Consider the following 12,494-nt stretch of genomic DNA (forward strand, 5'->3'; position numbering starts at 1 on the left):
CTATTAACAACCTGAAACCAACATAGTGGGAGAGGAATTACATTTAAAAAAAAAATTCTTTCAACAGAACGCAAAGACTGAAATAGGAGTAGAATAGGATATCAGAGTGAATCATGCATACTAAGGGTAGGTGTTAGTTCATAGAAATAAATATATATATATTGCTACCTACACATATACTTGGAAGATATGTAAACCCTGTTTCTTCGATTCAGAGAATAAATCATTTAGGACCAAAGGTTTGCCAAGTGTAGCTCTGGCTGGGGAGAAGCCCCGGTGGAAGGTGTGCGTCTTCTCCCAGAGGTCACTACAACCGCGGGAGCTGCCGCGCAGGGAGCAGCTGGCCTGGGACCCGCAGGCATTCTCTACAAGGGGTGCAGCTGTGCAAATGCTCACAGGTGACAGAAACAGAGCATCTCCTGCCCATCACTTCATCCAACAGCCAGAGGTGAGGAAGAGGACCCTCCTGAGTGAGGACTGAGGGTCCACACCGCCCCGCCCCCCGCCCCCACACCATAGAGGGACCACAGAATCCAGCTCAGTCCCTCTTCTCAGCCCTGGTAAACGCAGGCAATGATGTCACCCAGACCACAGCCCTTCCCCCCAATGCCACTTCAGGGGGACTCAGAGTCAGAGACTTGGTCTGAGGGGAGCAGAAACAATCTGCAGAGGATGGCGGTCCAGGCTCAGCCAGGCATCAACTTCAGGACCCTGAGGGACGACCGAAGGCCCCTCCCACCCCCAACTCCCCCGACCCCACCAGGATCTACAGCCTCAGGATCCGCGTCCCAATCCTTACCCCTTGCCCCATCACCATCTTCATGCTTGCCTCCACCCCCATCCAGATCCCCATCCAGGCAGAATCCGGTTCCACCCCTGCCCGGAACCCAGGGAAGTACCGTTGCCAGGATGTGACGCCACTGACTTGCGCATTGGAGGTCAGAAGACCGCGAGATTCTCGCCCTGAGCAACGGCCTGACGTCGGCGGAGGGGAGCCGGCCCAGGCTCGGTGAGGAGGCAAGGTGAGACGCTGAGGGAGGACTGAGGCGGGCCTCACCCCAGGCAGAGGGCCTCAAATAATGCAGTGCTGCCTCTGCTGCCGGGCCTGGACCACCCCGCAGGGGAAGACTTCTAGGCCGGGTCGCCACTACCTCACCCCGCCAACCCCCGCCGCTTTAGCCACAGGGAACTCTGGGGACAGAGCTTAATGTGGCCAGGGCAGGGCTGGTTAGAAGAGGTCAGGGCCCACGCTGTGCCAGGAATCAAGGTCAGGACCCCGAGAGGGAACTGAGGGCAGCCTTAACCACCACCCTCACCACCATTCCTGTCCCCCAACACCAACCCCACCCCCATCCCCCATTCCCCATTCCCACCCCCACCCCCACCCCTATCCTGGCAGAATCCGGGCTTTGCCCCTGGTATCAAATCACGGAAGCTCCGGGAATGGCGGCCAGGCACGTGAGTCCTGAGGTTCACATCTACGGCTGAGGGAAGGAAGGGGTTCGGTATCGCGAGTGTGGCCTTTGGGAAGCAGCGAAAGGGCCCAGGCCCTCCTGGAAGACAGTGGAGTCCTGAGGGGACCCAGCATGCCAGGACAGGGGGCCCACTGTACCCCTGTCTCAAACTGAGGCACCTTTTCATTCGGCTACGGGAATCCTAGGGATGCAGACCCACTTCAGCAGGGGGTTGGGGCCCAGCCCTGCGAGGAGTCATGGGGAGGAAGAAGAGGGAGAACTGAGGGGACCTTGGAGTCCAGATCAGTGGCAACCTTGGGCTGGGGGATGCTGGGCACCGTGGCCAAATGTGCTCCGTGCTCGTTGCGCCTTCCGGGTGACAAGAGAGTTGAGGGCTGTGGTCTGAAGAGTGGGACTTCAGGTCAGCAGAGGGAGGAATGCCAGGATCTGCAGGGCCCAAGGTGTACCCCCAAGGGGCCCCCATCTGGTGGACAGATGCAGTGGTCCTAGGATCTGCCAAGCATCCAGGTGAGGAGGCTGAGGGAGGATTGAGGGTACCCCTGGGACAGAATGCGGACTGGGGGCCCCATAAAAATCTGCCCTGCTCCTGCTCTTTGTTACCTCAGAGAGCCTGGGCAGGGCTGTCAGCTGAGGTCCCTCCATTATCCTAGGATCATTGATGTCAGGGAAGGGGAAGCCTTGGTCTGAGGGGGCTGCACTCAGGGCAGTAGAGGGAGGCTCTCAGACCCTGCTAGGAGTGGAGGTGAGGACCAAGCAGTCTCCTCACCCAGGGCACGTGGACTTCAATAAATTTGGATATCTCTCGTTGTCCTTCTCGGGAGGACCTGGGAATGTATGGCCAGATGTGGGTCCCCTCATGTTTTTCTGTGCCATATCGGGTATGTGAGTTCTTGACATGAGAGATTCTCAGGCCAGCAGAAGGGAGGGATTAGGCCCTATAAGGAGAAAGGTGAGGGCCCTGAGTGAGCACAGAGGGGACCCTCCACCCCAGTAGAGTGGGGACCTCACAGAGTCTGGCCAACCCTCCTGACAGTTCTGGGAATCCGTGGCTGCATTTGCTGTCTGCACATTGGGGGCCCGTGGATTCCTCTCCCAGGAATCAGGAGCTCCAGGAACAAGGCAGGGAGGACTTGGTCTGAGGCAGTGTCCTCAGGTCACAGAGCAGAGGGGGCTCAGATAGTGCCAACGGTAAAGGTTTGCCTTGGATTCAAACCAAGGGCCCCACCTGCCCCAGAACACATGGACTCCAGAGCGCCTGGCCTCACCCTCAATACTTTCAGTCCTGCAGCCTCAGCATGCGCTGGCCGGCTGTACCCTGAGGTGCCCTCTCACTTCCTCCTTCAGGTTCTGAGGGGACAGGGTGACGTGGAGGACCGGAGGCCCCCGGAGGAGCACTGAAGGAGAAGATCTGTAAGTAAGCCTTTGTTAGAGCCTCCAGGGTTCAGTTCAGTTCTCAGCTGAGGTCTCTCACACGCTCCCTCTCTCCCCAGGCCTGTGGGTCTCCATTGCCCAGCTCCTGCCCACACTCCCACCTGCTTCCCTGACCAGAGTCATCATGCCTCTTGAGCAGAGGAGTCAGCACTGCAAGCCTGAAGAAGGCCTTGAGGCCCGAGGAGAGGCCCTGGGCCTGGTGGGTGCGCAGGCTCCTGCTACTGAGGAGCAGGAGGCTGCCTCCTCCTCTTCTACTCTAGTTGAAGTCACCCCGGGGGAGGTGCCTGCTGCTGAGTCACCAGATCCTCCCCAGAGTCCTCAGGGAGCCTCCAGCCTCCCCACCACCACTCTCTGGAGCCAATCCTATGAGGACTCCAGCAACCAAGAAGAGGAGGGGCCAAGCACCTTCCCTGACCTGGAGTCGGGCTTCCAAGCAGCACTCAGTAGGAAAGTGGCCGAGTTGGTTCATTTTCTGCTCCTCAAGTATCGAGCCAGGGAGCCGGTCACAGAGGCAGAAATGCTGGGGAGTGTCATCGGAAATTGGAAGTACTTCTTTCCTGTGATCTTCAGCAAAGCTTCCGATTCCTTGCGGCTGGTCTTTGGCATCGAGCTGATGGAAGTGGACCCCATCGGCCACTTGTACATGTTTGCCACCTGCCTGGGCCTCTCCTACGATGGCCTGCTGGGTGACAATCAGATCATGCCCAAGGCAGGCCTCCTGATAATCGTCCTGGCCATAATCGCAATAGAGGGCGACTGTGCCCCTGAGGAGAAAATCTGGGAGGAGCTGAGTGTGTTAGAGGTGTTTGAGGGGAGGGAAGACAGTGTCTTCGGGGATCCCAAGAAGCTGCTCACCCAATATTTCGTGCAGGAAAACTACCTGGAGTACCGGCAGGTGCCCGGCAGTGATCCTGCATGCTACGAGTTCCTGTGGGGTCCAAGGGCCCTCGTTGAAACCAGCTATGTGAAAGTCCTGCACCATATGCTAAAGATCAGTGGAGGACCTCGCATTTCCTACCCAGCCCTGCATGAGTGGGCTTTGAGAGAGGGGGAAGAGTGAGTCTGAGCACGAGTTGCAGCCAGGGCCAGTGCACCTTCCGGGGCCCCATCCGTTAGTTTCCACTGCCTCGTGTGACATGAGGCCCATTCTTCACTCTCTGAAGTGAGCAGTCAGCATTCTTAGTAGTGGGTTTCTGTTCTATTGGATGACTTTGAGATTGATCTTTGTTTCCTGTTGGAATTGTTCAAATGTTCCTTTTAACGGATGGTTGAATGAGCTTCAGCATCCAGGTTTATGAATGACAGTAGTCACACATAGTGCTGTTGATGTAGTTTAGGAGTAAGAGTCTTGTTTTTTATTCAGATTGGGAAATCCATTCCATTTTGTGAATTGTGACATAATAATAGCAGTGGAAAAAGTATTTGCTTAAAATTGTGAGCGAATTAGCAATAACATACATGAGATAACTCAAGAAATCAAAAGATAGTTAATTCTTGCCGTGTACCTCAATCTATTCTGTAAAATTAAACAAATATGCAAACCTGGATTTCCTTGACTTCTTTGAGAATGCAAGTGAAATTAAATCTGAATAAATAATTCTTCCTGTTCACTGGCTCGTTTCTTTCCCATTCACTCAGCGTCTGCTCTGTGGGAGGCCCTGGGTTACTAGTGGGGATGCTAAGGTAAGCCAGACTCACGCCTACCCATAGGGTTGTAGAGCCTAGGACCTGCAGTCATATAACTAAGGTGGTGAGAAGTCCTGTAAGATGTAGAGGAAATGTAAGAGAGGGGTGAGGGTGTGGGGCTCCGGGTGAGAGTTGTGGAGTGTCAGTGCCCTGAGCTGGGGCATTTTGGGCTTTGGGAAACTTCAGTTCCTTCTGAAGGGGCTGACTCTCAATGAAGCTGGGTGGGTCCAGAGCCAGATTCTCAGAGTGTGAGGGAAAAGCCTGGAATGGAAAGCAACTCTGAGCAGTTTCTTTCGAATGGGGGATGAACAGAGAGGAATCTCTACCTCAGGCAGGAATGGAAGGTGTCCTCTGCTTTTGTCCCACTGCTGTTGAACACAGCCCAAGATCTAGGTGATGGACGCCCATCATCTGCAAGGGTTTCCTGAGCGATGAGGCTGAATTTCCCGGGAAGGGTGGCCCAGGAGCCACTGGCCAGGTGCTTTTCTGCCGGGCAGGGAGAGCCAGAGCTGACTCCATTAAAAAGGCATCCTAACTAGGTTATCTCAAGTGCAATTTGACCAATTGTAAGCACGGGCTAGATTTTGGATGGTAAGAAAATGGATGAAAATGGTGGTTTGGGTGGGAAAGCAGCTGGGAGAGAAAGAAGCAGTTGGTCTTTGACACAGATTGTAGGAGCTTTGAGCTGCACCTGGCTGGGCAGAACTCCTGCACACCCAAATTTTGAAGTGCATTCTCTGAGAGGAAATACTTAACTGAATTTTATGGAAGAAGCTTCCTTTTTGGGCTAATTATTCCATGTCCTATTGAGCTGTATATTCTCTGGTAAGTCCTGGAGAACAACGACAGCAACAACAAAATCCCAGAGTGTTAGGGCCTTGGGTTAAAAAATACTGGAAATAACAGCCATCCGCCATTTGTTAAACTCCTAATTTGTACCAGGCCCGGAGCCAGGTGCTTCACCTGCGTTGCATACACTCCAACTGTCCTACTAGACAGGCCTTATCACATCTGCTTACAGATGAAGAATCCAAGGCTCACAATGCAGACCCCTGTTGTGAATTCCTTTAGAGCCCGTGCTGTTCCCACTTCTCCCAGCCCGAGGCTGACCTCCTGACAGGTACTTCATCTTTCTTCTCAGCACTGCGCCATGTCTCTCAGGTGACAAAAAGAAGGACCTCGAGGCCAGCATAATGAAGCAGGCCTGGAGAATGCGACAATGAGAATCAAACACCATTTGGGGCTGGTGTGCGCTGGGTTCCCTGAGAGCTGACACTGGCAAGATGTGTTCACTTCTGTCCAGCCCCAGCACTTTCAGAACTACAGCACATTTCCCCGGGTCACTTCCATGTGTCCTGTCTGACTCCGGAACTTATAGGGCCTGCTGATCAGCTCCTCACTCGTCCCCACAGAACAGCCCAGAATCCCCTGCTCACCTCCTGACAGGGAGCATTCCTTCTCACAGTAGAAGTCCTCTGGCTGTGCCGTCTCTCACCCAGGAAGCCATATGATATCAACAATCCTTTTGATATAAAAATTCACATGGGGACAGTGACGTTTAGACACCTGGTTACCACTCTGGTTGTCTTCAACACACTCTCTAACTGTTTTCTGAAAGGGCTGAGTAGTCTGTTTCGCCGTATTATCTAAGGGTTCTTGTGTGATGTCACCCTGAAGTTAGAGGAATTTGGAACCACCTTGATACTTGAAATCGGACTTTCACAGGGCGTCCTTTTGGAATTCACCTCTGAATACATGCACAGATAAATGGTCAAAGAGCAAACCGTCTCTCATGAGTATTAGATGAGAAAAACCTTGGGAAATCCCAGTGGAACGAACATCTACTTACTGAGGCTGAATTCCTAAATTTCTGGAGTCCTCCAGGAGTTTAAAAACGATTCCTTGAAAACATGTCAACTCTAATGAAAGAGGAATAACTAAGCAGCCTTCTGTTTCTTGTCTGTTTACCTGCTCCACGGGAAAATACTGGCCTTTATTGTGCCTACAGGCATTCGACAGGTGTTCAGGCTTGTGGAGGGTAGCGGAAATTCACAGGTTAACATTTTGACCAGGAATCAAATGGAGGAAAAACGCTCAGCCTACTAAGGATTACAGGGTATTGCAAAGGGAAGCCTTCCTGCTGAGACTTTCAAGATTCTTGGGCAGTTAGTTGTGATCGTATATTTGAAAACATCAGTTACATATTTGACACTGGAAAAAGGTGGAGAATGTCACGGCAAATTTGGCCTTCTCAGAAGCTCCTCCTAGAAATGAGAAGGGTAGTGTAATACCAAATCATCACAGTTGCTTTTGTTGAGCACCTACTATGGGGGAGGGTATGGTACTCACACACATTTTGTCTCTGTCTCCTTCCTGGACACATGGGAACAGTAAAGTCCTTGCAGTTAGGATCATGTGACATTTCCTTTATACCAATATAGGAGCAGAAGCATTGTCACATCCAGGCATGTGGGAGCCAGTGTGCCATTTCCACGCTTTCTCTCCGCTTTCACTAGCAAACATGGCAGCTTCATCTTGAGATGATGGAATCACAAGGTGGAAGCAGCTTGGATTCCTGGGTCATGTGCGAGTGGAGGCCCCTGGCAAACTGCATCAGAATTTCTTTGCACATAAAATAAACTTGTGTTGTGGCAAGCCATTCATGGTTGTTCTGTTGCAACAGCTAGCAATTGCTTAAACTGACATGGCTAGTATTTCTGTTTGTCAGGTTTAAATATTTTTTATTTAAAATGTAGTATTGTACATATTCTTATTGCAAAAATTATAGAAATGTAGATAATTCACAATTTTCCCCTTTACAAATCTCCTCCACATTTAACAACGCCCACCACCCCCACCACCCCCTCAGAGGTCACCACAATTAACAGTGTTGTATATTATTTTACTGCTGACTCTAGGCTTTTCACTGACAGATAAACTATAACAATATATCGTTTTTATTTAATATACAAGAACAATGATATACATACTGATATTCTTTTATCACTTTATAAACTGGATGTAGGATCTTTCCACAACAGTAGATAGATGATAGACAGATAGATAGATAGATAGATAGATAGATAGATAGATAGATAGGTAGATCTGTCTCACCTTTGAAACCACTTTCTATAATTCTAAAGTAGGCATGCACCACAATTAATTAAACTATTTCTTCCTAATGGACACATAAGTTGTTTCCCATTTGCTGTATGATAACTACAATAAAATCAACATCACTGAATATGAATTTTTAGGCAGACATGGTTTTCTTATAAGAAGGATATATTAACATGGACATTGGGTTAAAGTGAAAGGGTGAAAATAGTTTAACATTTAAAATATTTCTAAAATGTTATTACAAAAATGCTGTACCAATTGAAATTCTCATAAAAATCACAATTGATTTAAAATTCTGAAATGTGGACAGGACATTTCTTCTCTGCTTTGAGAAGGATTTGGTCAGACTGAAGGGGAGCCAGGTAATGAGAGCAGACAGGAGACCCTTAGCCCGTGAGGGAGGATCCGGGGAGGATCCCGGGGAGAGCCGTTGCTAGCGTCCATGAGAGAGACCACATGCGAAATCAAGTCCACAGAACCCCAGGCAGGCTGGAACTCCGAGCTCTAAATCCAGAGTTCAGGCCGGTGGGGTCAGGGGCCTGAGGGAGAGAAGGGGGAAGGGAGGAGGGAGGACAGGACAATGAATAGGAATGGGCTTGGGAAATCCCGGCAACATCATCACCAGCTGGAGGGGGCCCTGTGGTCTGAGTGGGCAGGCCTGGTGGCTGAGTGCACCAGGGCTGTGCTGGTCAACCTTCCCGCCCTCAGAATCCCCTTCCCTCTCTCAGGAAGAGCTTGGCTGACTCCCTGCGTCATTCTGGGCCAGCTACCTCTCTTGAACACTCCAGTGGTCCTTTGCACCTTCACCAGCGTCCCAGATGTGGGAGCTGTCTTCGTGTCTGCCGGGGGCTGGTGTTTTATCCCCTGGGGCCCCTCCATAGAGGCTGGGCTATGTGAGTGGGTTGCTGACTGATGACCAACTGCCGAGACAGGCCAGGAATGCCTACGAGCAGTTGAAAGGGGCAGTGGGGCTGCATGGAGGAGAAATGGGAGGAAGAGTGCCCTGGGACTAGTCAGCTCAGACTCTGCAGATGAAGGATTGGCTGTGGACGTGCCTTGAAAATGGTCCAGGTGGCGACTGTGTCTCAGATAGCCTTCTGTGGCTTCTGAACCCTTGGCACAGAAGGGGACAGGTGTCCTAGGGCAGTGATCGCTGGCCTATGTTGCCAGCTGACAGTGTCTCGGGTATGGGGCTGGCCCAAGGTGTGTACGTGAGCAGGTTGTATGGCAAGGCAGTGGAGGTGGCAGCTTTCCTTGTTAAACTGATGGGGACATGTGGGGTCCAATACAGGGAGCATCCTGTTGGGAGCATCCTCACCTCCATGACAGTGTTTGGGCCTGGGGAGAAGGCGTCTGCAGTGACCCTCTCCGTGGTAGTTTCCACAGGGTTTCTGAACTCAGGTGAGCACAGGTGAAGGAAGTGTGGGTTTCTTCATGTAGGCAGGAGGCCCAGGAGGGGCAGACTCCATAATTTGAATCAAAGAATTCCCATGCCTGGTACTTTCATTCATTTCATGCACTTATTCATTCCTACAGAAAACTTTTATTGAATATATGCTGAGGAAACACCAAGTCAACAAAACAAAAGAAAGTGGCAAGGCCCTTAATTCAGTCTGTAGGGAGTGGGTGGAGATGGAGAGGTGGTGTGAATCGCCCATCTGAGCCAGGGAGGCCAGGAAGGCAGAGCCAGACCTGGGGACTGGCAGTGTGCAAGAAAGGGAGTGACAGCCTGTGTCCAGGCCAGAAAGCTCTCCTTCTGTGACACTATCGATCTGGTTTTCTTCCTGGATGCTGCCTGTGTGTGAAAGCAACTGCTGCTCTCTGTGCCCACCTGCCTTTGTTAGTAGGGAAAATGGTCATGGTCAGCAGATGCTCACTTCTGCTCACCTTGGATCACTTCTACTGAAGGGATGGTTTCACAGCAAGAAGACAGGAAGAAACTTTTGGGGATGATGAATATATTTTGCACCTTCACTGTGGTTGTGGTTTCATGGGACTAAACATTTGTCAAAACTCTTTGATTTGTTTCTCAGTACTTAGGAGAAAAAGTAAGCAGAAAACCAGGAAGGATATAGATGAACTGAAAAGCACCATTAACTACTCTGACTAAATAAAACAATAAGAAAAGCAACACATTCAACAATAGCAGAATAAACAATCCTCTCAAGTGTGCATGGAATATCTCCCAAGATAGATGGTATTCTGGGCCATCAAACAAAGCTTACAAACTGAAAAGAATAGAAATAATAGAAAGCCTCTTCTTAGACCATAATATAATTAAACTCAAAACCAAACACCAAGATATCTGAAAAATGCCCAAATATTGGAAATGTTAAAATATGCTCCTAAATAACCTATGGGTCAAAGAGGGAGTCTAGGAGAATTTTAAAAATACATTAAGTTGAATGAAAGTAAAAATATACATACAAAAAGTGTGATTCTGCTAAAGTGTGTCCTTGAGGGAAATGTATAGCATATTTTAAATGTTTATATTAGAAAATGAACCAACCCAAACGTCCAACAATGATAGACTGGATTAAAAAAAGGTGGCACATATACACCATGGAATACTATGCAACCATAAAACATGATGAGTTCATGTCCTTCGTAGGGACATGGATGAAATTGGAAATCATCATTCTCAGTAAACTATCGCAAGAACAAAAAACCAAACACCGCATATTCTCACGCATAGGTGGGAATTGAACAATGAGAACACATGGACACAGGAAGGGGAACATCACACTTCGGGGACTGTTGTGGGGTGGGGGGAGGGGGGAGGGATAGCATTGGGAGATATACCTAATGCTAGATGACGAGTTAGTGGGTGCAGCGCACCAGCATGGCACATGTATACATATGTAACTTACCTGCACATTGCGCACACGTACCATAAAACCTAAAGAAGAAGAAGAAGAAGAAGAATAAAAAAAAGAGAAGCACTAGGTTAAATTTAATAAAAACTGTTTACAGGTGAAAAAAAAAAAGAAAAAGAAAAAGAAATTATTCTACCAAAAAGAAAAAAAAAAATAAATAAAAGAAAAAAAAAAAAAAGAAAATGAAATCTAAAATCAATAACCAAAACTTTCACCCTAGGAAACCAAAGAACGAAGAGCAAGTTGAATTAGAGAAATTGTAGAGGATCCCCCCTTCCCTTCCCACACTCCCACCTCTTCCCCCTTACTCCCTACCCCTACCATTTGAGACACACAGACACACACATCATTTTGCAACATGTTCACTTTATTTTCATCACCATGGGGCATACCCTTTGGGGTGTAAAATGTACTCTACACCCTGTTGGCTATTTATCTGGGGTTAGACCTCTGGAGACTTTTCAGATAGCCTTGAAGTCTCTGGCCTTGCCCGGGAATTACTGGCTGCCCAAAGAGAGACTGGAGAAGGTGGTGGTCTCCTTGCCCTTGTGGTCCTGCTGTGGCGCATTTTGATGGAGTTCCTCTTTCGACTGGTCAGAGTGGCTGGATAGTGTTGACCCACTCCATTCCTCAGGTTTTTTTTGAAGCGGTGGTCTTTTAGGGAGAGCCTTTTGTTCCTGGAACTTCCTTGACGGGTCCCTTTTCCCTTCCGGGTTGTCTTGGGAACCTGGAAGGACAACAGGGAGATCAAAGAAGGGCACTGGTTTGGGGAAGAGGATGGAGGAGGGGTGAGAACAGGGGCTTCATAGAGAAATGGTGCAGGCTGGGGTGGGGGTTGTGCCAGGGGAGGACAGGGTAGGAGTTAGAGCTTGGGTGGGCCCTTCACTTTGATAGGGCTTCTGGGCCAGGGTTGAGAAGATGCTTTCCATTTCCTCGCCTCTTTGGTGTTGGTGGGTGGTTGTTGGACAATGGCCTGGAGGCTCGTGGTTTCCTGGACATCTTCACCAGACCAGAGTCTCTCAACAGTCTACTCCAGTCCACCTGGTCTCTCCATGCCTCCTCCAGGACAGTGAAGGCAGGCCAGCAGGCTAGAAACTCACACGACATTATTATGTTAGTCTTGTGGGAGAATTCCTTTTCCAGGAAACCTTGGTCTTTTCTCTTAACACCTTCAACTAATTGGATGAGGCCCATCCACATTACGGAAGTTAAACTGCTTTACTTAAAGTCAACTGATTGTAAATGTTGATCACATCTACAAAATACCTTCACAGCAACATCTAGACTACTGTTTGACCACACAGCTGAGCAGTATAGCCTAGACAAGTTGACACATAATACCAGCCATTTCACATATCTTGCACCATACAGAAATGTAACTCAAAATGAACTACAGACTTTAAATGTCAAAGTTACTTTTTTTTTTTTTTCTAGGAGGAAACAACAACAAAAAAAAATTGTGTTACCTGAGGTTATGTCTTAAGTCAGCTCAGGCTGCCATTACAAAATGCCATTGACTGAGTAGCTAAAACAACAGAAATTTATTTATTTTTCACAGTTTTGAAGTCTGGAAGTCCTAGATCAAGGACTGGCGGGGTTGGTTTCTGGTGATGGCCTTATTCGTGGCTTGTAGATGGCCCTTTATTAATATGTCCATTCTTGGCCTTTCCTCTGTGCATGTGCAGAGAGAGAGAGAGAAAGAAAGAGAGAGACAGAGAAAGGTCATGTAGGCACAAAAGTACTTTCTTCTGTCTCTTCTCCCTTCTTATAACCACACTAATTCTATGGGATCAAGGTCCCACCCTTATGGCCTCTTTTAACATTAATCGCTTCCTTAGAAGCCTCATCTCCAAATACTGACACCCTGGGGCTGAGGGCTTCAAAATATGAATTTGGTGGAGGACAT

General features: G+C 49.0%; 2 protein-coding genes across 4 annotated transcripts; one reads left to right on the plus strand and one right to left on the minus strand.

The window, feature by feature from the left end:
- The first annotated feature begins 944 nt into the window (after nucleotides 1–944).
- LOC100458539 (melanoma-associated antigen 6) lies at nucleotides 945–4,516 on the plus strand. 3 transcript variants are annotated; one of them, XM_002832268.5, is made up of 3 exons: nucleotides 945–1,022; nucleotides 2,820–2,885; nucleotides 2,966–4,516. In XM_002832268.5, the coding sequence occupies exon 3, from the start codon at nucleotides 3,031–3,033 to the stop codon at nucleotides 3,964–3,966; it is 936 nt and encodes a 311-aa protein (XP_002832314.1). In that variant the 5' UTR covers nucleotides 945–1,022; nucleotides 2,820–2,885; nucleotides 2,966–3,030; the 3' UTR covers nucleotides 3,967–4,516. The 3 variants fall into 3 exon arrangements, with proteins under 3 accessions (XP_002832314.1, XP_002832312.1, XP_054400227.1); XM_002832266.4 differs by having other exon boundaries at nucleotides 1,009–1,458; XM_054544252.1 differs by having other exon boundaries at nucleotides 1,009–1,267.
- Nucleotides 4,517–10,942: 6,426 nt separating this feature from the next.
- LOC100457930 (chondrosarcoma-associated gene 2/3 protein) lies at nucleotides 10,943–11,986 on the minus strand. Its single transcript, XM_002832264.4, has 2 exons — nucleotides 11,526–11,986; nucleotides 10,943–11,315 (listed from the first exon to the last, which is right to left on the minus strand). Exons 1-2 carry the CDS (start codon nucleotides 11,786–11,788, stop codon nucleotides 11,246–11,248), a joined length of 333 nt encoding a protein of 110 aa, XP_002832310.4. The 5' UTR covers nucleotides 11,789–11,986; the 3' UTR covers nucleotides 10,943–11,245.
- Between the last annotated feature and the right edge of the window lie 508 nt (nucleotides 11,987–12,494).

Source organism: Pongo abelii, chromosome X (genome assembly GCF_028885655.2).
Source record: "Pongo abelii isolate AG06213 chromosome X, NHGRI_mPonAbe1-v2.0_pri, whole genome shotgun sequence".
In the NCBI taxonomy this organism is placed as follows: domain Eukaryota; kingdom Metazoa; phylum Chordata; class Mammalia; order Primates; family Hominidae; genus Pongo; species Pongo abelii.